The sequence below is a fragment of the Gadus chalcogrammus genome, chromosome 7 (assembly GCF_026213295.1).
Source record: "Gadus chalcogrammus isolate NIFS_2021 chromosome 7, NIFS_Gcha_1.0, whole genome shotgun sequence".
NCBI classification, from domain to species: domain Eukaryota; kingdom Metazoa; phylum Chordata; class Actinopteri; order Gadiformes; family Gadidae; genus Gadus; species Gadus chalcogrammus.
The window spans coordinates 1,398,316-1,424,269 of record NC_079418.1 but is presented as its reverse complement, the minus strand read 5'-3'; the positions used below and the strand labels follow the sequence as shown (position 1 = coordinate 1,424,269).

The 25,954-nt window shown below is 40.8% G+C and overlaps 2 protein-coding genes and 1 long non-coding RNA gene across 6 annotated transcripts; 1 reads left to right on the top strand and 2 right to left on the bottom strand.

The window, feature by feature from the left end:
* Positions 1–18,011: 18,011 nt before the first annotated feature.
* On the bottom strand, positions 18,012–19,550 carry LOC130385434 (THAP domain-containing protein 6-like). The gene is made up of 4 exons (XM_056593938.1): positions 19,534–19,550; positions 18,672–18,864; positions 18,452–18,565; positions 18,012–18,191 (listed from the first exon to the last, which is right to left on the bottom strand). The coding sequence occupies exons 1-4, from the start codon at positions 19,548–19,550 to the stop codon at positions 18,012–18,014; spliced, it is 504 nt and encodes a 167-aa protein (XP_056449913.1).
* On the top strand, positions 19,440–23,691 carry LOC130385362 (uncharacterized). Of its 4 annotated transcripts, none has more exons than XM_056593850.1 (11): positions 19,440–19,759; positions 20,270–20,402; positions 20,540–20,777; positions 21,034–21,305; positions 21,394–21,571; positions 21,719–21,795; positions 21,894–22,074; positions 22,308–22,556; positions 22,711–22,882; positions 22,971–23,119; positions 23,260–23,690. In XM_056593850.1, the coding sequence occupies exons 4-11, from the start codon at positions 21,090–21,092 to the stop codon at positions 23,436–23,438; spliced, it is 1,401 nt and encodes a 466-aa protein (XP_056449825.1). In that variant the 5' UTR covers positions 19,440–19,759; positions 20,270–20,402; positions 20,540–20,777; positions 21,034–21,089; the 3' UTR covers positions 23,439–23,690. The 4 variants fall into 4 exon arrangements, with proteins under 4 accessions (XP_056449825.1, XP_056449822.1, XP_056449823.1 ...); XM_056593847.1 differs by having other exon boundaries at positions 21,029–21,305; XM_056593848.1 differs by lacking the exon at positions 19,440–19,759 and having other exon boundaries at positions 20,055–20,402; positions 21,029–21,305.
* Positions 22,623–24,591, bottom strand: LOC130385367 (uncharacterized). The gene is made up of 4 exons (XR_008895997.1): positions 24,474–24,591; positions 24,039–24,108; positions 23,792–23,946; positions 22,623–23,581 (listed from the first exon to the last, which is right to left on the bottom strand). It is a non-coding gene; the product is annotated as an uncharacterized LOC130385367 (long non-coding RNA).
* Between the last annotated feature and the right edge of the window lie 1,363 nt (positions 24,592–25,954).

The following is a 25,954-nucleotide window of genomic DNA, read 5'->3' as shown; positions in this document are numbered from 1 at the left end:
CTATCATACATCTAGGTGGACACGCCCACCTCTGATGTCAGAAGAGGTTGATTTTAAAGACGGCTTGTAAGGCTAATCACACTCAAACCTGGTGGTATAATATGTCCCCTTTAAGTTTTCTTTATTGCCTTTGCCTATTTCTGTACCTATATCTGTACAGTTAACTGCTCCTGCATACTTTCAGCTACAGAAACCAATCCAACTATCAAAACATCCAGCTCTTTAACGAAATGATGGTTATCTCTCAGCGTTTTTCAACTTTGTGTGCAACTATTGCATTTTTTAATTTTTTTTTACCATGTAAGTCAAAGAGCCGACACTTCAAGTGCTTCAGACATCGTAACTTGGTCAACTTTCAACGTTAACCTTTGTTCAAACCATTTAACAAACAACACACTTGAATCTTCAATAATTGGGAATCAAATTTCGACTACCTTTATCCTTTTTTCAGAATCACAGTTCAATGGAGACATATTATGGTGTTTTGCGAACAAGTATACATAGTATTTGAGTTCCAGAAAACATGTTTTTGAAGCTGTTTGCTGGAAATAACTTTTAGGGGAAAAGATCTTGCCTACCGCTATTCCCCTCTGTTTCAGTCCCTTCAGAATGCGCTTTTTCTAGTGTCTGTAGCTTTAATGCAAATGAGCTGCTGCCCATTGACCAATGAGCTGTCAGACTGAACCACAGCATGGAGGAGAAAGGATTGTTGCCGTTTTTTGGACTCCTGGGCCCTGTACCACGAAGCTCGCTTAGAGGGTTAGCGAGGTATGTTGAGCTCCAAGCCTGGGTTAGTTGTACCACGAAAGTCGATCTCTTTTAGCGTCGCTGTATCACCATGGTGACTTATGCTCGCAACCAAACCTGACCTGAGCAGTTTTCGGCTTAGTCTAGCCGGAGATTGGCTACTTAAATCGGCGTGCGCAGCTTCCTAGCCCCTCCTCTGACAATGGCGTCACCATGTGTGGGTGTTCCCGTGGACCTCGGCGCACTTCTCGTACAGGCGTCCCTCCGGAGACAGAGGGTTTTACGGGACAGAACCGATCCCTTGGCATTGTCTGACGATATTCAGATTTCAGACTTTATTTTCATTATGCAAACAACGAAATTGGGGTTCTTCATGAGAGATACAGATTCTCATCAGAGGGTGTTCGTTATTTGATCGTCCTTTTGGACCTTATGTAGACAATGCTTACTGTTGCGCATTGAGTCTCCGTGACAGAGTGCTAGAGTGGAGGTAGCGCGTCAGTCTTGAATTTCTGCGCGGGGGGTTCGACTCCCAAGTGACGCGAATTTATGTGAAGCTTAAAAAGTCCCAATTCTCATGCATATGGAATACTTATTCACTAAAACGTATGGAATTATATTTTTGTGCTTATTTCGAACTTGAACCCACATTTTCAAGGCCGTGCTGGCACCACATCTATGGGGGTAAAATGCATGATGATAGACCGGCGTATTTGAACCCCGGTCGCTGGCGTTCGGGTCTTATACGTATCCACTACGCTACAGCCGCTACCACTCAGCGGTTGAAAACATGCGATACATTTCTTACATAGGGTGTATTTAAAGTGAATTCCCTAAATGATAGAATAAGGCAGGATGGACGTTGCTTATGCATTTTTAAATCATCATCATTCTATTTGGATTAATGGCGAACAATTCTGCATTTGGCATAGTTATTCTATAGACAATATGCAGAATCTTTTCACTTATACGCATATAGACTGCTTGATCTATCGTAAAGGTGAGAAAAATTACGCAAAAAACGCCCCTTTCACGTGAACGCGCACTGAACCTAAAGCGGAAAACCTGGTTCAACTAATTGAATCTAAAGTGAGCTTCGTGGTACCATTTAACTCTGATTGCGAGTTGCGGCTCTGTCGAGCCAGGTTTTCCCAAGAAAGCCTGGGTATGTTCAGCGAGCTTCGTGGTATAGGGCACTGGAGCTCAGGATCTATATTATATAATATAATAATAATAATAACAATACTATTATTACATATGGTTGGCAGTCTGGCCGCTGTCGAAGCTTCGGCGGCAGTCCGGCAGCTCCGGCGGTGTACTCCGGGAGCTGAAAAGTCCGGCGGGGGGTAGCTTGACGGCAGTCCGGCTGAGAAAGGGATTGCACTCCCGGAGCTTAGCTGCCGCCGAGATCCCCCCGCCGGAGCTGCTCGTCCGCTGGTCCACAAATTCTTAGCTATGCTCTGATGGGAGGGGAGTGGGGAAGTGGGAGGTAATATTCTAGTGTGCCCCCTTCCTACGTAGGAGGGGACGCCGAAACGGACTCGCTCGTTTGGTAACTGTAGGCGGAGTACTTTCAGAAATGCATATCTCACTCAAAAAATCATGTACAGACTTTTTTCAAAGTTTGTATTCGTGTGGGAGCACCAGAGACCCGAAACAACACCCCAAATCCCAGGAAAAGTGTTGTTTTCATAGTATGTCCCCTTTAAAGGCCCACTATGCAACTTCGGGAATTTCTTCGCTGTTTTCTTGGTTTTGGCACGCACATTTCTCTACACAGCGCTCCCTACAGCTTCGTAGTAGATATTTTACAACACTGTCGTAACAACTCGTTGACGACCCTTCCCCATGCACTTCTACGCGAGCCATGTGCATTTGTTTTCAAAGAAGCCGGCGAATGCCGTGTCCGAAATAAATGTTCATGAAGGGTAGGCAAGGTTATACATTTTTAAAATGGTGTATTTGTATTGCAATAAACATAAAGCCATCCTTTTTTATAGTTGACGGGGAGAATTTACATCCTAGATTATAATTGTTTTATCTTAGGTTGAACAGAACAATCAGTGTGAGAGTGTTGGCCAACATAATAATCTAAATAAACAAGAACCTGGATTCGGGGATTCAGTCTGTATCAGGGGGACGAGACAGACGAACAGCAAAACACCAATGGAAACAAAGGTGTTTATATGGTTGCAACCAAGCAAGCTAGAAACATACAGGGCTCACAACAAAACGGTCGAGAAAACAATTTTTACAGGGCTCACAACAAAATGGTTTGATCAAACACATGTGTACAGAGACTATCAACATCAAGAATACCACGAGGACAAAGTTCACCCAAGGGTACTTTCAATTTCAAAAGCAACACGGCCAAGTCGGAGTCTGATTTGCAGTCTTCTTTTTCTTTCAGTTCACGCTATTCCTGAAAAGCTTGCCCAACGTTTACTCGTGTCTGGCCTCTCTGTCGGTCAGTCTCCCTTTTCTCTTCTTCTGTTCCTCCGACATTGGGTTTCTCTGTCTCTTTTTAGTCGGCTGATCTATGCTGAATGTAACAATCCCTTAGTTACTTGTGTTTATATCGAGCCGGTTCCGTGTTTGGGGGTCTGTGCCGTAAAGCAATTCGTTACTTCGCGAGACCCGAGACTCCCGCGAGAGTGGGCGGCGGGTCGCCAGCAGAAACATATTCCTTTTCTCCGCCAAGATGCGCAAGGGGGAGTTGAAACAACGAACAATCGAACAAAAATGTATAACGGAACCATCGCAATGACTCCTTGCCTGTTATATTAAGGTAAATCAAGCCAAAAAAGTTGCATAGTTCCCCTTTCACTCGTGTCTGATCTCTTTTCTGGTCCATTCTTCTTTTGTTCCACCGACAGTCGCCTCTTGGGTTCCTTATCAGTCGATAGATCCATGATGAATGCAACAATTGCCTCGCAACTGGCTGTTTATATCTAGCCGGTGCCATGTTTGGGTGTGTGTCTGTGCCGTAAAGCATTTTCGAAACTACAATCTGACTACATTTTCGAGGATACTTCCGCTGCGTCACATCCGGAATGTCCCGGTCCGAGCAGATCAAGTTGCATATGCGCTTTTTCACTGTAGAGGCGACATGGGAAAATGACACACCCACCAATCGACCCAGAAATGGATGCAGAACCATCAGCATAACTCTCAACCTGCATACTTAATGTAATTTTGGCTAAAAAGGTTGCATAGTGGGCCTTTAAGTTCCATGTCGGCGTGTTTTCAGTTGGTCTCATTGATTTATGCTTAGGTTAGAGCACGGAGGACGTGCCGGTGTTCTGCCAATTTCTGCTCCCTTGTCAGATTTTGCTACCGTAGTGCGACTCGATAGCGGAGTCTATCAAATCATGCTACCCATCAGAAAATGCTACATTATGTCACGAGCGTGCCGTAAGGCGCATGTGATCTGTAGAACAATTGCCTCTATCAAATAATGCTCCCACTGCAGAATCACGTTATTTTACACCACTACTCACCCTATGTAGGCTACACTGTATGAATATGGGGAGCATATTTTGATGCTTGTTTATAACGTCTTTATTTAAGATAGCAGGAGTACCGTAGCCTATGTGGATAGACCAATCGCCTCTATCAAATAATGCTTCCATTGCAGAATCACGTTATTTTACACTCACCCTATGTACACTGTTGATAACGTTGAAGATTTCAGCGATACAGTATGTGCAATGTACGTAATGTAAAAAAAAAAAAACACAAAAAACCCATCAATAATCAATTAAACTAAATAAATAACTTCAACAAGAAAAGTGTAGCAAAGTATTGTTAAAACTTGTATATATTTCTGAATGGGATTCTGTGTGTGTATATATGCAATAGATAATAATTATTCAAAAGATCCAATAATAAAAACCACCAAAAGATCTCAAAGCTTTATTTTATTTTAAGGCATTTCTTGCAAATATATACAGCCTTATTTTCATGGGCATATTGGGCAGTCGGTAAAACAAATAAAACAATTAAAAGAGCATTACAATTTACAATGAGATTCATTGTATGGTATTATGCAAACACATTTTTGAGTCAATTAATAATACAAAGCACATATTGTACGTTATACTTTACCTTTTCAATCATGCACTCATCTGCATTTTCTTCGGCAAAGGAGCACACACAGAAGTCCTCTGCATTCCCTAGAAACAATGGTTTTCATAAGCTTTTAAAACTCCAATCATTCTGTGAGTAAATAAATCATGGTTCACTACAAATGTATAATTTGTGAATACAATACATTTCAAAAAAGTATTCACACACATTGTATACTTAAATATGTGTCACAAATACCTCCCTATTGTTTATGCTATATAGACACTAAAAGCATTATGTTTTCTGTAGCACTGAACAAATGACTAAATTAAAAGTTTGATAAATAGTTATGTTTAACAATGTAAAAAGTAACCTTGCTTTATAGTACATTACCCACAAAGACTAATAACCTTATGTGACTGAGGTGAGGGAATTTGTATGGATTTTGACCATGAAACTATTTTGATGGCACTGCTCTCGTGCAGTGTTTGATGCCACTGACCTTGCCACTGAAGCAGTGCAGTAGCAACATGCAACCGTGCCTGATGAACAGCCCGTGGAGATGTCTCGACATCACTGATGTCTCCGTACCGGAGATAATCATCTGCAAACTGCAAAATTGCATTTTAGATGGCAACAGTAAGTTAATAAGTAAGTTACTTATAAATGGCTGTACAATTAGTACAAACATGTTTACCCTCAACACTAAAATCCCACAGCTGCTGGATTCTTGCTGATTGTTGTGCTGCATTGTTTGTACCGTCCATGTTGCTCCCTTGTCTCCGAAGTCTGTAATCCTCAAGAAATTCCTAATTTTTGTTTCAAAAGAAGGAAGAAAAAAACACAGGGAGCGTACAGCAGACCAATTCTCTTGGTCTGCTGTAAAAAGATTCAAAATTTCTGGTGTGAAATCGCATAGGTCTTCATCAAATCAGACCAATATGTATGTTTTTAAAGTTGGAACTTTATCACAGGCACCGTTACCTCCAGTTTCGAAGGAGTTTACAAGCATGATGACCTTAGTTTCCCATTGGATCCATGACCACAAGTACCTTGTCTGACATGTTGACAATCTAAAGAGGTAAAGTGCATTCATGTTATTCTCTCATCAGATTACGACATTTACATTGATTTAGCAGGTCCTAATAACTAAATTACTATGAGCTCTGCTGCATCAGAGGTCAATTTGAATATCTGTATGCATGATTGCAACACGTAGGGAGAGACGCCGAGTTACGGGCTGGCTAACAGCGTTAGAACGAGTCCAGTAGGTGTAGCCCGCAACAATGATCATGAAATAATTGTGTTTGATGTGAATAATATTGCACTGTTAATTAAGCAAAGATAGGTAACCAAACCACTAAAATCCATTGAGCCCCAACATTTACAGGGCACATCCATATTTCTTCCCCTGGAAACTTTATCGGAGGTTATTGACTGTTAGTTATTGTTATTGATAATCAATAATGCTAGATTGTTACAGATTGGGACGCAGCACCCGACAATGAATGTGAAAAATTAATTACCTTTTTGAGGGGCTTGAATTGTCAACCAAACAATGATGTGGCAACAACAGCACTGAGCTGGTGAATAGGCATCTGTTTAAAATAACATAAGTTTATAATGCTGAATTATAGTTAAATAAACATCTAAAGTTAGATAAATATAATTTCCACTTGCCTGATGATCTTCAATAAGTATGTGCATGTAACCATCAATAACCTGCATTGAAAAAAGTGTGATTAGTGGTTTAAAATAATGTGATTCTGCAGTGGGAGCATTATTCGATAGAGGTGATACGTCTATCCACATACGGTACTCCAGCTATCTTAAATAACAACGTTATAAACAAGCATCAAAATATGCTCCCCATATTCTTAGTGTACATAGGGTGAGTAGTGGTTTAAAATAATGTGAAAGACGTTATAAACAAGCATGTATTTCAGATACTAATCCTTTAACTTGAATTTTGCGTACCTCCTAAGGTTTAATTACTGAGACTTATCAAAGCCATTCGGGAATCTTCCCAGAGACAGGAGGTCAAACGATTGTTTCCATCTTTCCTCCATAGCTTTACAAACACAAGTATTTATAATTTATGTAACACGATAAATATCGGGGTGGCGCGTAAGATGGCGACCAAGGCTGACTTTTTGCTTCCCCTATTATGTTTCAAAAATCTTATGAACTACAACGTTCCATCTCCCGGCCTTTTAACACAGTAATTCACCCTTTTGAAGTAAGTTTGTAGCGTATTTGCCGCCAAGGCTACTACAGCATCATTGCTAATCCAGCATTAGCTAAACTGCCCACGAGTGAGGAGCCTGCACTTTCACAAGCAACATGGAGCCTTCCGATAAAGGAGCAAAACGGAAGGAAAAATAATCAACGCACCCTCTGATGGGATGTTTTACGGTGTACCTATCTCTCCCAAGACACATGCTAGCTATGCAGCTACAACCTCGACTGCAGCTAACCCCGACCATGGCTATGCTCACGCCCCTGTCCGCGGCCGCGAACAGAGCCCAGATGCTATGACGTTGCCAGATTCTGACCCCAATACACCAGTCAAGCCATAAGGAAAAAAGCAGAGAGCAGAAATGTCTCTGCATGAGTTACAGAACAACATCGTTGGGATAATCTCAACAAAAATTAATGAGCGGGCAGATAACCTGGAAAGCATGATTAACCATAACACAGTGAGCATTGACGCCCTGAAGAAGTCTATTGACTTTGCATTTGCGGAGGTTGATTCTTTGAAGACCGACATGAAGGTGGTTAAAACTACTGCTGAAAAAAATGAGCAGAAACTGTCAGAGTTAGAACTCAAACTCAATGACGCTCCTAAGATGATGCATACCTTGAACTAACTACAATTTCTATCCAAGGGATAGAAATTGTTCGCTGTAATTTCAAAGCACCTTTCATTGTTATACTGTCTTTTTCTGTTTTTTCTCTTAATGCCAGGGGGTTGAGACAGAGGGCCCTATCTTGCATCCGGCGCAAGTGACTTAGTCACTGGCGCATGTGTCGTTGCTAGTTTACAACTGGCGCAGAGCTTTCTTTTCCCACCACCGCCACTCGCTGGTAAATTAGGGATTGATCATGCGCCCCAAGGGGCGGTTCGGCGGAAGGAGGAGGCGTGTTCTGGCGCAAACGGTATTTTGCCGTTTCTGAATACCATTGCGCTACTGACCAGGAAATACCTGGTTTAAAGTCAGTGGCGCGTTGTTCAGATGCTATTTTAAAGGCGCATGCATACATGCGCATGCGATGCATACGGATTGCTTGTGCACCTCGCGCATACACTTTGCTTCTCCCATCTACCTAGCCGCACATTCTTGGTAAATTATTTGGGAAAGAACAGCTGATGCAGCGGTAATAAGTTGTACTTTTAAATCAATGCTAGCAAACACATATTTTCTTGACAGAGACATCGTGTAGGCCTACATGCCCATAACTTTTAGGATTGATGAGTATTTGATCGTGAAAAACATTGTTTTACCGCGAGTGAGTGTAAAGAATGAATGAATGCGCGCGTGTGTGCTCTGTTTAAACACACGCAAACTAAACACGTAACGCATAATACAATCAATGGCAATGTCTATTACCGCGAGGAGGACACATGCATATTAGGATAGCATACAATCCTGATAAGAAACAATGTTTATAATGTATTACGTATATCATTAAATAGAACCACAGTTACCGCATATCACATGTTATATCATATACGTTTTCTTTGCCGAAATTTATTTGAGGACTCAGTATTTCTGAAGTTGTGGAAGAAAACCCCTTATTCCATGTGTGAATTAGATCATATTATTTGGCAATAAACTGAGCCATTTGTAGTTTGAAATTCATGTGCATCTGTCTCATCGGAGACTGCAGACGCGCTGTCAAAATATCAACTTGTCCGATTCAAATGCGCTCATGGCTCTTAAAGGGGATGGGAGCTGGCACTCTCATTGATTTGTTGGACGTTACGCCCAAACCACACCTACGGGTAACTAGGCTGCTTCAGACCAACCCTTTTGACACTTGCACCGCAAGTGTCATTTATCCGCCTGAAAAATAGCGATAGCGCCGTAGAACCGCCCACAAAGCTACTTGCGCTTTGCGCTTCCAAATTGCGTTTCAGACCGTTAAAATAGGGCCCAGAATGTTAAACGAAAGGCTTTATTCTTATTTGCAAAGCAGCAAAAAACTGACTTTTCTTTTTTCCAGGAAACGCATTCAGTTATAGATGATGCATCTTTATGGAAAGCACAACGGGGTAATGACATTTGGTTCTCGAATGGTACAGAAAGAGCAGCTGGTGCTTCTACTTTAAAGAACTGTTTCGATGGGAATATTTTACATTCTAAGGTTGACCCAAATGGTCATTACTTTATTTTGATTGTTGACATAAATGATACTATAATTTTACTTGTCAATATTTATGGGTATAATTCAAAACAAGAGAATGACATATTATTTGATGATTTGGAAATCCACATTTTACATTGGTTGTCGAAATATCCAAATTTATTAATATTAATGGGAGGTGACTTTAACATAGCATTAGATAGTTTATTAGATAGCTATCCTCCTCGAACTAACAATTCTATGGCCTTTAACTTGACGCACTTTATGCTGAAATTCAACTTGAAAGATATATGGAGAGAAAAGAATCCTGGAATGAGTTCATTTACTTGGAGTAATAAGGCTTGTACTAGTTTATCACGAATAGATTTCTGGCTGATTTCCAACTTTTTAGACAATAATGACATTAAGGTCAATATTCTTAGAACAACAATATTTCGCAGGGAATGGGTTCATATTGGAAATTAAATAGCTCCATCCTAACGCACGAGGTTGTGATCAAAACGGTTCAGTCTTTACTTGAACGCTTTTTGCATAAAGCTTTAATTGATAAAAGATTTAGTAGTAGTTGGGAACTTTTTAAATTTGAGGTGTCAAAATATTTAAGAGCATACGGAAGTTCTATATTTAAAGCTAAAAGAGTTGAGGAGGTAAAAATAATATCAGAGATAACACAGATTACACAAGAAACACCAGAAAATGTAACTGAAAGTGAAATTGAGTCTTTTATTATTCAGCTAAATAAATTGGATGAATTATATAGAGGGAAGGCGGACGGGGCCTTTGGAAGAAGTAGAAGGCAATGGCTTGAGGAATGGGAGCAGAATAGAGCTCACTTCTTTCGACTGGAAAAATTCTGTGCAAAAAACAACTCAATACAGAAATTGAATATTGATGATGTTATTACAGATGGCCCTAAAAGAATAGCTCTATATTGTTCTAATTTCTATAGCACATTATATCAATCAAATTGCAGTGAGGAGTCCACCCTCCAATTCTTAGATTCTCTCACTGAAACCAAAACAATTGATAACGACCAATCAGACTTCTGTGACAGACCTATAAAACTAGGGGTAGTTAAACTTGCTATTGGACATCTCAAACTCAATAAGTCCCCTGGAACAGACGGTATCGCTGTAATAATAAGTGCTAACAAAGGAGCTGACACTAGGTGGAGCTCTAACATCAGCAGATGCTGGATTGACTGTATGTTGTACCGCAGAGTGAAAGTAGACGGAAGGAGGCTGTTTCCCAATGTCAAGGAAGCATGCTCAACTCAACGGCCGCCCTTTAAGGACGCTACGTCATAGAACGCCGACAAGCACTGTTCCAATGTTGAGGACACTCGAAAGCCGCGCCATTTTTCAAGAGAGTCTAGCTGCAGACATCCACCCACTGGGGCTGTTTCCCAAAGTGAAGGCTGCAGCCTTGCTAGGACGCGTCCTTGCTAGTCGCGTCCTATGGAGATGAGACTAGAGTGCTAGCTCGAGTGCTTCCTAGCGTTTGTAACGTCTGACTTTGGGAACGACTTGGTAGTGTGGAAGCGCTTCCGCTTCCGCTTTTTAATACTGCGTGTCCGCTTGTAAACACATGTGCGCTTATGAATAAATATCGATCAGCAATCAAGCTGATCGATATTTATTTGACTTTTGTCTGTTATGAATGCGGTCATGTCTCCTTCGCATGGAGCCTCTTTGGGGAAGTCACAAAAGCTTTGTTGTGGTTGATCGAATTGTCTTTATTAAAAGGAAAATCCATTAAATTTTTATAAAACTAAGTGAAATTGTCTGAGAACTTAATTCATGCATCACATTTACAGTACGGTTGTGCAGGGGGAAAAAGACAAAGAAAGAGATGATAAACGTGTATTTATTTGGATATATGATCTGATTCATTCATTCATATATGCCTACAATCTACCAGTGCTTTGAACACATAAGTATATCATATAAAATACAATTATATACGTTCATTAAAAATTACAAACATTGCAAATGATCGGTTGTGCATTAAATTTACAACATTGGATAGTGGCACTATCCCTTCCACCGGCAAACAAATGTTTGTGCGCCACCCTAAGGCGCACAAAAGCCTCCGTTTGCTGGGCTGACCCTAAAAAAAGCGTAAAACATAAATAGGTATACATAAATAATGTAATCTAGTGAGCGAGTAAATTGACATTGGTGACAGTGGTGTTTAACATCAGCTACGTCCATGCAAAATATAGCAAAGTATCATTAAGTTGCAAAAACGTTTGAAAAGTGGCACAGGCCTTTAGGCTTGATTATTTGCATTAACATGATGAATCTATAAAAAGCAATACGGCACAAAATATTTCTGAAAACTAATATAACTTCACTTCGTTTGAACGTGTAGCCTACTTCTCTGCCATTTTCAAGAACCCGCCCAGTGAACGCAGAGGGTTGTGGGTAGTTTTGGCTCGTCTAGGATGCAGCGATGCATCCTTGAAAAATCTCGGAATTCTCAAAAACGAAGGACCCGAAAAGGGGGCGTATTTCGAGTGTCCTCAACATTGGAACAGTGCTTGTCGGCGTTCGATGACGTAGCGTCCTTAAAAGGGCGGCCGTTGAGCATGCTTCCTTGACATTGGGAAACAGCCACGCTCCAGACATCCACCCACACGCACTTCCGCTGCAGACAGAAACATCCACCCACACGCCGGAAATCAGATAATAAAAAATAAAAATCGGAAAATAAAATAAAAATCGGGCGTTACGTAATGTGTTTACATAAATGAACGGGCGTTAAGTAATGTGTTTACATAAATGAACTAAATAAATTAAGTTATAAAATCGGATAAACGCTTCCGGTTTTGGACAGAAGACCTGACACTCGCTGTTGACTTTAAGCTGGAGTTTATGGCTCTTCTCTTTCTGTAAATACACACACCTTATTCAGAATTCCCTCTGTGTTATACTGCAATCATCTCAATTTAATATTTGATAGGACACAAACTGATACTCGTATTGTAAAGCTGAAGGGCATCAGAGATTGAGGCTAATAATTATTTTAAATACTATGTATGAGTGGACAGGAATAGTTAGAACAATTCCCCTTTAGCTTCACCTTTTCTGACATATTTATATTAGGTCTAGCCATGTTACATTCTGTTGTCTTAATATCATAAGGTTCGACTGCATTCCAACATAATTTATCATATGTTATTAGCACTTTTGCATTCCTAAATTCTTACTCTGAACCATCATTCATTTAATATCTGTCTCTAATTGTCTATAATATTGTCTTACCTTGTGCTGCTGGACCACCTTATTTGCCCATATTTAAATACGACAAACTCAAGTCTGTGTTTTAACTTAGCTCTGTGTGTTACCAAAGTGAATAAGTAAAGTCATACAAAAAATCTATACATTGTAAACGTTATAACACTTTATTAAGAACACTCAACAGATAACTGAACTCAGAACCTCAACACACACACACACACACACACACACACACACACACACACACACACACACACACACACACACACACACACACACACACACACACACACACACACACACACACACACACACACACACACACACACACACACACACACAGCAATGTCACTGGCTGTCCACCCAGCGACCCAGAAACATGGCGTTGACCCGAAGATCCTCCTCAGCTGCCATGTTAAGGAAGACCTCCATGTCTTCCTGAAAATCAAGAGCAGAGGATACTTTTCATCTTCATCAGTTGAAGAACGTATCCTTTCCAGGAGCTCCTGCTGTTCTTTTGCGTCCATATTCGGAAATTCGGGCTCGACCACCTTCCCCCTGAGCAAACCTGCATTCTGACGCAGCCAGGCAACTCCAGCCACAATGTTGTCAAGTGGCCCATGTTTAACGGAAAATGAAATGCCACCAAGTTGGAATCATTTTATATTCAATTATATTATTTTTGCAACCAGTTAGTTACTTAAACTAAGACTTGGAACTGTAAGGTTCTACACCCCGGACTGCAGACAAGCCCATCCAGATAATAACACATCAAATTAGACAACAACGGCACTGTGGTGGGAAACATAACTGGAGGGGGTAAGTCTGTCTACATACAGAGAGGAGGACCTGAAACTGTTGAACACTGAGTGAGTTGAACACCAGAATAATTTTGTCCTCTTTAAATACTTAAAATAATGAAAGACCATCACACCTAGGAGGATGGCACATTCTTTACAAAAGATTATTGTCATGACTGAATAGTGGAATATTCAGGGAAATTATCATTGATATTTGTGTCTAAGATCAATGCAGGCAAAGGATAGAGGAAAATAAGTCAGTGACTTATAAAAGTAACCAGACAAACATTCATAAATATTGTCTACAGAAATATACGTATACATTCTTATATTCTTTCTACACACATACATCTATCACCTTTAAATGTAATGGAATGTTTTATGTGGGATTCCAGGTGGCACTGAAGCTTTGTGTTTACGGTTGGTTTAAAAGTTGGGCATAGGGGGCAGTGGAAAAGTGTGCATCAAGTTGTGCAGCATTTGACTTCTGGCTTTGAATCATCCCTAAAAATCGAGTGATGCATCTACAAAAGACAGAATTTTTTTTTTTACAATTGATGTTGTAATTGTAGAAAAAATTAAGATCAAAGACGATAAATTCTCACAGCACAGCAAACTATTTAAAGGCCGGTAATTCAGTAGTGGTTGTAGTCTAGACGAAAAAGGCTGAAATAGAAAAACTTAACATTTATTAGGGGTGTGCAGCAATTATTGTCCCTTCAGAGCATCAACTTTAACTATTATTGGCATATAAGTAATGATGAGATATATTTATACCTCATACTGTACTTTACATCTGTTTCTCTCTGTCATTATATATTTTATGAACTGTCTGAGCCCCAGCACCCTATTGACTGGGGGACATTGAACATTTAGATTCTGAGACAGGATAGTAGGCTATTACATAACAGTAATTCATTAACTTTTATCCGTTTTATTACATTTTTCATCTATTTTACCCCTTTTAACTGAACTAAGTGCTATCTATGATCTCTTAGTTATAAACAGATTGTATGAACTAAACAGGCAGATCAAATATTGAACGATCGATTTTGTCTATTGAATGATATCACACTTCTCAGCCACCGCTGCGGAGATGAACAGCTGATAGGTGCAACTCTAGTTAAAGCGAAACGAGCTGCGCCAATTCAATTCGTGGTAATTATTTTATTACAATTTAACTCTGTTTTGGACTACAGATGACTGTCAAAAGTCCAAATCTTAAAATCGTTTATGCTCCCAACACATCTACAAATCTCTAAAATCGTTTAATAAGACCGACTATAGGCTACACAACGTTTACAAAAAACATTTGCCTATCTTGCAAAAATGACACCTAGCTAGCGTTTGCCACCGTCAGTGTGGAATAAAACAACAAATGCTTCATATTGGTGTAACGTTCTGTTATTTGTTTGATGAAAAAATCTAAACTTAATGAAACTAATAGATCGGTAAAGAAATGCAAGTCTCGTGCATTTATAATTGTATCGCTGTGTTTGCAATAGTCACCTACCATAACCTCCAAGTGCAGCTGGGCCGAACGTGACATATTCGTGCAGTGAGTCCCGTTGTTACACCGAATTCTGCGACCCACCGAAAAGTGTGACCCGAGGGGGCGCTGTTGAATAATGTGCAACTCGCGCTCCAGACATCCACCAGCACGCAATTTCCGGCGTGTGGGTGGATGTTTCTGTCTGCAGCGGAAGTGCGTGTGGGTGGATGTCTGGAGCGTGTGGGTGGATGTCTGCAGCGTGTGGGTGGATGTCTGCAGCCAGAACCCTCTCCCATTTTTGCGTCCTTTGTTTTTGAGAATTCCGAGATTTTTCAAGGATGCATCGCTGCATCCTAGACGAGCCAAAACTACCCACAATCCTCTGCGTTCACTGGGCGGGTTCTTGAAAATGGCATAGCAGTACACGTTCAAACGAAGTGAAGTTATATTAGTTTTCAGAAATATTTTGTGCCGTATTGCTTTTTATAGATTCATCATGTTAATGCAAATAATCAAGCCTAAAGACCTGTGCCACTTTTCAAACGTTTTTGCAACTTAATGATACGTTGCTATATTTTGCATGGACGTAGCTGGTGTTAAACACCACTGTCACCAATGTCAATTTACTCGCTCACAAGATTACATTATTTATGTATACCTATTTATGTTTGTGTTACATATAATATATAATGAACGTATATAATTGTATTTTATATGATATACTTATGTGTTCAAAGCACTGGTAGATTGTAGGCATATATGAATGAATGAATCAGATCAGTTAAATAATATATCCAAATAAATACACGTTCATCATCTTTCTTTGTCTTTTCCCCCCACATAATAGTAATCAACCGTACTGTAAATGTGATGCATGAATTAAGTTCTCAGACAATTTCACTTAGTTTTATAAAAATTGAATGGATTTTCCTTTTAATAAAGACAATTCGATCAACCACAACAAAGCTTTTGTGACTTCCCCAAAGAGGCTCCATGCGAAGGAGACATGACCGCATTCATAACAGACAAAAGTCAAATAAATATCGATCAGCTTGATTGCTGCCATGTTTTATTCATAAGCGCACATGTGTTTACAAGCGGACACGCAGTATTAAAAAGCGGAAGCGGAAGCGCTTCCACACTACCAAGTTGTTCCCAAAGTCCGACGTTACAAACGGTAGGAAGCACTCGAGCTAGCACTCTAGTCTCATCTCCATAGGACGCGACTAGCAAGGACGCGTCCTAGCAAGGCTGCAGCCTTCACTTTGGGAAACAGCAGGAGTTCATTCTTAAAAACAGCTAGCTGAAGCTAGCACAAGTTCTATTCATGATGTTTTATTTATAGATGAATAAGAACATTCACCTCTGAATTTTGCAAAGCATTCTCTGACCAACTTGCTCCCTTCCTCCTCGGGCTCTTTTTAGAATGTATAGATAATGAAACCCTCCCACCCATAGACATCTTATATGATAGACGGAGCATCGAATGCTACCGCCTACTGGCGCTGACGAGACGCGGGGCCGCCATCTTGGAGTGGTCATCCGCTCCACTCAGTGTAATCCGTTTGGCTGGAGCAATGAACTGTCAGCGCATTTAATTAATCATACCTCACTGAATACCACTGATTTTCATGTTTTTTTTTGTCATACGTGTAGCTATGATAAAGGCCACATGGTTTGGCGTGTTTTATTATTCATAGTTGGCTTAACACTAATATTCTGATATGCTTTAAGTGACCAGACATCCGAGATCAAAACTGGGATTTTTTTAAGTTGAAGAAACAATATGACATATATCCTGCATAAGCAATGTATTAATACATTAGATATGTATATCTTATGCCCTGTTTACACCTACCCGATAGTGGGCCCCGATGGTGCCCGATGGCTAAATCAGCAGCTATCGTTATAACATCGGCAAATAGCGTGGTTGCATCGGGAAACACCGTTACTCTTCCCGGGAACATCGTTAGACAACGGGAAGAAACGGGAAGAAATGCTCAATGATCGGGCAACATCGGGCAACATCGGCAAAGAACGAACATGTTTGTTAATTTTGGGTCTATCGGGGTAGAATCGGTTACCAGGGGTTGCTATGGGCTAATCGGCTATAATCGGGAATAGAACGGGAGTATAACGTAAGACATCGCAAATCGTTCGGGAATTTTCCTGGGCACATCGGCTATATTCGTTAATCTTCCGTGCTTTATCGTGTTTTATCGTCTTTATATCGGCAACCTCAACACACGAAAGACCCTTGAGAACCCTAGACAAATAACGATTGTGAGTGACCAGATTGTGTTAAGGAAGACCCTCAATCTGCCACTTGGGTATAAATAGGGGGTGATGGATGGATGTCCTACTTTTATAATTACAGGGTACTTCGCCCATTTAGAACCGGCGTTCTATTATTATAAAATCGCTATTGTAATATAAATAAATATATAAATAAATATCAGTCTAAACCAGTCTCCCCTTTGCCTTCTCCCGAAATGACGCCAAATGACGCCAAACGCGTCATTTGACGTATTTGGCGTCATTCGAAATGACGTCAAATGACGCCAAATGCACTTCGGGTGTATTCCCTGGCATAAATCGTTATGTTATCGTTATAACATCGGGTATGTGTAATGCTACCCCGATAAATTGACCCGATCATACATTTTTAGCCCGATGTCACCCAAATCACCCCGACTACCACATCGGTGGTCCATCGGCCATTAGCGGCCATTAGCGGGATGGTGTAAACGGGGCATTAGCGTCTTAGAGTACCATATTAAGCACTATATAAATTTCATTTATTATTATTTATTATTATCTTAGGGACCTTATAGACTGTATCTCTGACTGTGGCTGCAGCAGCAGTTTATTCTGTCTTCACACTTTGTATTGATATTTTGTATTTACTTTCATTCTTTCCTTAAATGATTATGTTTACAGTGATTGTTTTATATGTATTTCGCTTTAGAAAAAAGCGTCTGCCAAATATTTAAACATAAAACACCTGAACGTTTTTATATCAGCTAAAACCACCAATCTGTTTCACTGGATTCAGAATAAAACCAAATTCTTACCCAGAAATGTTAGTATTTAAATATTGTTACTTATTTTAGTTTACTTATTCATGGTTACAATTATACTGTTTTGTCTCATACTTTGCCTAAAATGAGAATGATGGAATGTTTATTTACAGTAAATAATATAGATAAATATAAAGTGTGTTTCGTGTTCCTAAGACGCTCCGTTGTTCCCTTATGTTAGTACTGTTCTGATAATTTTCCTGTATGTTTTTATTTATTTAATGAGGTTTTTTCCCCTCAAATCCCCCAAAAGAGCCTTGACTGTGGTCTTTGCCCTCTTTTCTCTGGACATGGTATTCTTCTTTTCTCGCTCCAGACTTTCCAATCTTGCCAAATGTTGATTGATTTTAGCCTTAACAGCGGTAGGAGAAGCAGGCAAGGCATATCCATGATCCTAGTAGAAAGAAGGACGAACATGGTTTGAGTAATGTTTCACTAGACATGGTCCTAGTAGAAAGAAAGAAAGGGATGAACATGGTACTTCACAAACATCACTTTGACACCACTAGTTTATGTCCCACATCCACATTCTTTCTTATAGTCATCAGCTATCAAAGCCAGTTATTTGTGAGTGTTTATCGAGTGGCAGCAAAACGTGAGATTAGAATATGTCCAGGAACATTATGATATGATGTTTAAAGTAGAAATACTCACATCATTAGGCTGAGGTTGTGGGTGTAAGGTTGTCAATTCTGGGGAATCCTTAGAGGCCACGGACAGGCTTTTGTCAGCTCTTCTGGAGGTAGACGTAGCCCTGCCCTTTACCAACTGAAATTAAGAAACATTATGCATAATACAATATATAAAAGGATAACTTTGTTTGACAATAGAATATTTACATTTATGAATGCTAGCCTTATGATGATACACCTACTTTTTGGAGGTGAACCGGGAAGCTGAAGAGGGATGGAATAACACCATCAAGTATTCTAACAATCTGACCTGTCCTGTCAAAGTCAGCCTGCTTAAAATGTTGACTGCAGACAATTGAATAATCACTTGCAGTGAATCCTTCTCTCCTCAAAGCCCCTTCCCACTTCGTCCTCACATCTTTATCTTTTGGAAACCTTCAAAAGTGTCAGATGTAATCTAGGTCAGTGCTTATGGAATATGATTTATCAAGTTCAAGTTCAAGTGTTTTTATTTGTCACATACAATAAATTGAAGTGAAATGTTAAAGGGTCAATGCTCCACACTGTGCAAAAATAAATAAAAATATAAAATAAAATAAATTAGTTAATTTATTTAGATAAAATAAAAAATGTAAATAAAATCAAATTTAAAAATAAGGTATTGAATTAAAAATTTGAATTCAAGTGTCTCACTGCCTGTGGATAAAAACTTCTCTTAAAGGTCCCATGACATGAAAATCTCAATTTATGAGGTTTTTCTAACATAAATATGAGTTCCCCTAGCCTGCCTATGGTCCCCCAGTGGCTAAAACTTGCGTTTGGTGTAAAACGAGCACTAGCTGTTCTGCTCGCCTTTGAAAAAACGGAGGCTCAAGCGCGCTGATTTGGAAATCTGTGCTCATGACGTCATGAGGAATCTCAGCTCCTCCCCTTACTCTGCCTGGCCCGCCCAGAGACGTTGGCCCGCCAATGAGACAATGAGCTAGAGACCATAACATCGCCACGCTGTCTTTGCCTGGAGTGTAGAGATATCATGGCTCCCAAACAATTGAATGGCAGGTGCTCAGTGTTCGGATGTCAAAGTGACAAACTAAGTAGGCCTACATTTGCAGCTCCTTCATCCGAGTCTCTGAGGAACCAGTTGGTTCATTTTGTTTTCGCTGGAAATGCGCCGATACGAATTCCGAAATGTGTGTTTGTGTGCGCCAAACATTTCACCGACGACTGCTTCATCAACTTGGGACAATACAAAGCTGGATTTGCTGAACTTCTGAAAATGAAGCCTGGATCAGTACCAACTCTCCTTGCCTCAGCTACAAACCGCGGACAAGTAAGTACACTAACGCTGTATCATGTTCTGGCTTTACTGTGTATGATTACCTTGCTTGTTCCCCTTAGAATGTGGCTTTAGCTAATGCTCACTTTACTACAAACTAATACAGCTGTCTTTTAACAGCTAAGTGACGCAGTAGTTCTAGCGTGAGACACAGGGCCTGATTCCCAAGTTAGCCTTGGTGTTCTATATCATTGGAGACAGTTTTCAACACATTTCATTCAGTCCTTCTAATTCGCTCGTGCTAGGCTACCGCACGGCAACAGGCATAAATGAATAAAGTTAGAAATAAAAGTAACCTTCCATCGCATGAATCATCGCATTTTGAGGGACTATTTCCTCGGCAATGGAGCTGGTAACTTAGGTATCAGCAATGCAATGCAATGTTGGTATTTTCATAAATACATAGGCCCACTCATGTTCTCCCCTTCACGCCAGTTTCAAATCAATGGGTTGTTAGCAGGTTAATAAATCGAGTACTAATTGGATCTTGTTTCCTCTACACAGGCCAGCACATCGACTGTTTTCATTCAGCTGCCTCTCTCAAGGGATGTTGCATGCCAGACGGACCATTTGAAAACGCGTACTGAAGGCACACAGCTATCCTTTAGGACTTTGCAGACCCACATTAAAAGTGAAGGTATCTACTTTCCACCTTGAGTACATTTACTTTTAATGTAGTTACTAGTGTTCTTTATTCTGGCATTTCTCTTTGCTTGCATTATGTGTTTTTTCATTAGACTTGCATTAGACTAGTAAAATTCATTGTTTGCACAGGTGTCCAGGCAACTGTGTTCTGCAAGGATTTCGGTGTTGGCACATCGAATGCAGACCCTTTGTGCCTGTCATCGACACCAATAAGAAGACCATCCAAAAGACCTCGGGTAGACCTTGAGGAAGAGCTGGAGGACAATCCATTGGAGGTCAGCTCTTTATTGGAAGCTTCTAATGGACCGGATTCCACTTATGATCCTTCTGACTCCATCACAGCATTGTTAGACTCTACACTAAAGTCGTAAGTTACTGAGTGTGAAGATATATGTGTGGCTCTTGAGAACTTTCATAATTTCTATAAATTGTATGGCATTCTAAACATAAAGTATTAATCTCGGTGAGGCTGTTGTTGTTTATAGCATTACCTTCAGGATTATGTGCATGCAAATAATTAAACTAGCTGAAAACAGGGTGATGGTTTAAGGTACAGTCCAGGTGAAAGCTCAATCAGTTTAACACAAAGCGTTTCCCTTCGTTTGTGGTTTGATATAGAGAAGATTCATCCACTGCAACACCCAACGGCAAGAAATACATGGTGTACTAGAGCTGCATCATGGAATTGTTTAATGCATGTCCAGTCTGCACGAGGGCATGTGAAGTTACAACCCAAAGGCTGGGGACATTCCTGTCTGTGAAGCAGCAGTGCCCCCATTGCACATTCGGAAGACGCTGGAATAGCCAGCCTATCCTTGGGAGCACGCCAGCTGGAAATCTGCACCTTTCTGCCGCTGTGTACCTGAGTGGTGCATCTTTCCTAAAAATCGAAAAGGTAAATGATGTGGAACTGTAAATGTGTGACTGTGAATTGCTTCAATATAGATCTAATTACATGTATTATTTATCCCCCACACCAAAAGGTCTTCAAGGCAATGAAGCTACAGTTGTTTCGGTATGAAACATTTCGCCGCCATGCCAAAAGTTTCATTGAACCAGCAGTTATTCACCAAGGGAAAGTCCTAAATGATTTGAATCTGCAGCGGCTAAGTCAAGAGGAAATGGTGATACTTGGTGGTGACATGAGAGCTGACTCTCCAGGTATTGATACCTAACTGAAATAGTGCATTTTATACAAGTGTTCAATATTGTTTGAAGTTAAAAGAAGTGACCTAAATAAAGTCAGACATAATACCAAAGTATTGGAGGGTGATTACTACACTAATTTCCCTATTTGAACCAAAATAGGTCACTCTGCAAAGTATGGGAGTTACACAATGATGGATCTCCATACTAAGACCATTGTGGACATTCAGTTGGTCCAGGTGAGTTGTCAAAATGGATATTGTAAAGGGGTTATTGGTTGTAATTTCAAAGTCTAACATGCATATTCTATTAATATATATTTTTTCTGTGTTAACAGAGCAACGAAGTTGGTGGTAGCACCCATATGGAGAAGGAGGGACTGAAGAGGAGTCTAGCCTTACTGGAGTCGCGTGGCGTCCACCTTGACTGCATTGTCACTGATCGTCATCCTCAAGTACAGAAGTTCCTCAGGGAGAGAAACATGACCCATTACTACGATGTCTGGCACTTTGCAAAAGGTATGTTTCTCCAGCCTTTTCCTTTCTTTGATTTGTTAGTGATATCCTTTTGGTGAGAAGGACCTGATGTTTTGAAGCTTGCGCAAAGCTCCCATTTGGTGGTCCTTCATTTTAAAATTGTGACACTGAGTAAATGGTAAGAAATGCTTTGAAATTATCAAATGCTACAATCGAGTAATCACTCAGTTTATGAGTATCTCAACTAAGTGGAAAGTACTTTGCTCTCATTGTAGGTATTTCAAAGAAGCTGTTGGCAATCAGTAAGCAGAAAGACGGTGAGAAACTCAAGAAGTGGATGAAGAGCATCAACAACCACATATACTGGACTGCAGCAGGCTCAACCTCCGGGCCAGAGAGAATCGCAAAGTGGACCTCGATCCTGAACCATGTTCGAGATGTCCATGTACATGAAGATCCTCTTTACCCCAAGTGCGAGCATGCGATCCGCCAGACAAGTGACCGGAGTAAATGGCTTCAAGCAGGTATTTCACCAATATACAGGCTAAATGTCAAAACAGTGAACATACAACTACAGTTATTTAGTGGCTTTCAGAAATTTACCAGAGGACATGGTTGTAGTATTCTTTACTGTATGGGTAATGGTTTTCTAATATCATATTTTCTTATTGTCTGCAGCAACTCCAACTTTCTCCAAGTTGGAGAAGTTGCTGACCAATAAAAGGGCGCTGAAGGATGTTGCAAAACTGAGCCCCCACCACCAAACTTCATCTTTGGAGGCTTTCCATGCGGTTATTCTTCGTTTTGCCCCCAAAAATGTTGTCTTTCCCTTTATTGGAATGCTGTGCAGGTTAAAGAAAGTTTGTTTACTAAATACTTTTTGGAATTGTAGCCTAAAATATCTGTCAATATTAACATGTTTTGTCTTGTACTTCCAGACTCTACCTGGCTGCTATGCATTCAAATCACAATGTGGACAGACCACAGGCCGAAACAAAGGAAGGAGTACCGATTTATAAAATGTCCTTTGCAAAGGCTAGGAAGGGAGAGTGCAGAGCTAAACCACAAAAAACACAGCAGACCTTTGGTAAGGGTTCAAATAAATTCAAACGACACACATTTTGGATTTCTAAAATGTTTTTCTCTTGATGAAAAATCAAATAAATACAAAAACACAGTAACACAAGACCCAACCAATTTGTAAAGAAAACATGTTTTACGATACAGGTTACGTTGATGAAATCATGGATGTAATTTTTGAGGAAGTCTTTCCCAACCCTACGCCTTACACCGAGGCCCTGTTGGAGATCCCTGTTCCAGAGCCCCTAACGGCACAGTATGAGAAGCCTGACAAGGAGGCGGTCATCAGCAGCCTTGTGTCAAGGTTCAAACGGGGGGATGTTTAAAACCAACATAGTGGCCTTCCTCAGCAGGAAACTCGGAGCGGATACGCAGGACCACACAAGCTGGAATGACAACCCGGATACGGCGTCCCAGGTGGCCCCAGCACCAGCTCACAAAGGAACGATAGGAGAGATACCTGTAGCGACTGAACAATTGATTCAGAGAATAAGTCTTGCAGATTTATCATTGCTTTGTTATGAAAATAAATATTACTATGCTCCTATGGCTGGTTTGTTCTGTAACTATTCAAGTAGTTTTTTTTAGCTCGGATATAAATACATCTTCACAAAATTAGGCACAAGATTGAGAACAACTTCATTTATTTTATTAAATTCTGTAACAATGCATAACTTACTTGTGTATTCTTCTCAAATTTAGAGGACCATAGTCGGCTCTATATATTTGGCTGGCATTCTGAATAGAGTAAACATTTAGGCAGACCGGCTCCAATCCAGGATGGTCAACCATACACGTTGGATGTAGTTCGACCTCCCGTAGTCTTCTAGTAACCTAATTAGAATTTGAAAGGGTAAGTTTTATTTTTATGCAATATGTGTCAAATGAAGAGACAAAGTAGTTTCCAATTTAGTGGAGAGTGCCACCTGCGGTATCTCCATGCAGCAAATATTCTCCTCTTCTGTGGGCATGGTCGCACATTTTCCACAACGGCACCTATCCATAAAATAAAGGTAGATGTAATAATGGCAGAGGTCTGACTATAGTGGCTCTGGTAAGTGTCTATAGCTATACATATGACAGTGGACAAGCTGATGTGAGACGTAAATCTTCACGAGTAAATCATGGGTTATGTGTAACATGACTTCAATATAGGTTGAAATTAACCCATTAAATGAGCCAGTGACTTCTCTAAACTACAAAGATGACTGATATAGATGCTAATATAACGTTGTAACGATAGCAAATCAGCAACTTTGAAAGCCAACAACGTAGGCTAGCGTTAGCACATGATAATAACTAACCGCATACATAAACAAACCAACTAAAGTACCGTATCCAGACACAATATTTTCAATTACCATTCAGAGACGTCCTGCTGTAGCCGCTGAGAACCAACTTCTTCAGGTGATTCGTAATCCGGATCCGATTCTGGGTCAAACTGAAAGGTTTGAACGACTGGGTTTCTATGAGCCATTGCGATGTAAACAGAGCGCACGTGGCTGCAAGCTGCTCAGGGCCACACCCCCACCATGTACAGGGCCACACCCCCACCCTGCTCAGGGCCACACCCCCACCCTCCTCCTTGACACGCCCACCGAAACAGCGCATTTGGGGGAAGCTCAATGTGCGACTGGCTCGGAGTGGCTGTAACTCTGCACCACGGCTGAATTTCGGGAACGTCTTTGAATACTGTGTTAGTTGCCCACTAATACCTATATTAAAGAATACATAAAATAGCATGTCATGGGACCTTTAAGTCTCTCAGTCCTTGAGTTAAGGCTTCGTAGGCGTCTACCCGACGGCAGCAGGGTGAAGAGGCTGGCATTGGGGTGTGTGTCATCCCTCCTGATGTTTTTTGCCCTCGACTCCACCCTCTTGTGGTAGATGTCCTTCACGTTGGGTAGGGACGCTCTGATAGTCCGCTCAGCTGAGCGCACCACCCTCTGTAGGTTGGCCTGGTCTTGAGCGGTACAGCTTCCGTACCAGATGGAGATGCATCCTGAGGAGTAGAAGGTCTTCAGGATGGAAGGGGAGACCTTGAATTTCCTCAGCCTCCGGAGGAAGTACAGTCGCTGCCTAGATGACTTTGTCAAATGTTGTGTGTGCAGGGTCCAGGTTAGGTCTTCAGTGATGTGCACACCCAGGTACTTAAAACAAGGAACCCTCTCCACAGGCTCCCCGTTGATGATGAGGGGGGTGAACCCGCTGTCCTGCTTCCGCCGGAAGTCCACCACCATTTCCTTAGTCTTTTTTATATTTAGGGCCAAATTGTTGGACTGACACCACAGTGCCAGGTCTGCCACTTGGTTCTGATAGGGCTGCTCGTTGTTATCAGAGATAAGACCCAGCACCACAGTGTCGTCTGCAAATTTAATGATGGAGATTGAACTTCCGGAGGCTGTGCAGTAGGGCTGTCAAAACGAACTTCGCTATTCGAATATAATTTGAATTTTTAAAATAGGAGAACATTCGAGTGCGGCAACTAACGTTCAAACTTTTTTTTTTTTTTTTTTCGCGAGCAGAAACAGAGCTGGAAAGCATAACTCCTAAAAACTTAAAAAGCACTGTCTGGACATTTTTTGGATTTCCATCGAGAAACGGGAAGATTACATCCAGAGAAACCGTCATTTGCAAATTATGCTGTCAGTCGTTAAAGTATCACTCGACTACGAGCAACATGAGCGCGCCGCACACCTCCATTCAGTGCATTACTCGGAGTACGCAGAACAGTTAGCGGCTGAGGAAGAGCCACGGACAAAACAGCCAAGAATAACATCGTTTTTGCCTCCCTCATCTCGTTGTCTGCCAGCTGGGCGGCAAGAGACAATAACGAAAAAGC

Bases quoted from the DNA above. Each gene is read 5' to 3' on its own strand.
- LOC130385434 (XM_056593938.1), bottom strand. The intron at 18,566-18,671 runs GTAGGTGTATCA...TCTTAATTTCAG, and splicing joins TCCCGGTTCACCTCCAAAAA to TTGGTAAAGGGCAGGGCTAC. The intron at 18,192-18,451 runs GTGAGTATTTCT...TCTTTCTACTAG, and splicing joins CACAACCTCAGCCTAATGAT to GATCATGGATATGCCTTGCC.
- LOC130385362 (XM_056593850.1), top strand. From the start codon at position 21,090: ATGGAATTGTTTAATGCATGTCCAGTCTGCACGAGGGCATGTGAAGTT. The intron at 21,572-21,718 runs GTATTGATACCT...GAACCAAAATAG, and splicing joins CATGAGAGCTGACTCTCCAG to GTCACTCTGCAAAGTATGGG. The intron at 22,075-22,307 runs GTATGTTTCTCC...CTCTCATTGTAG, and splicing joins TGTCTGGCACTTTGCAAAAG to GTATTTCAAAGAAGCTGTTG.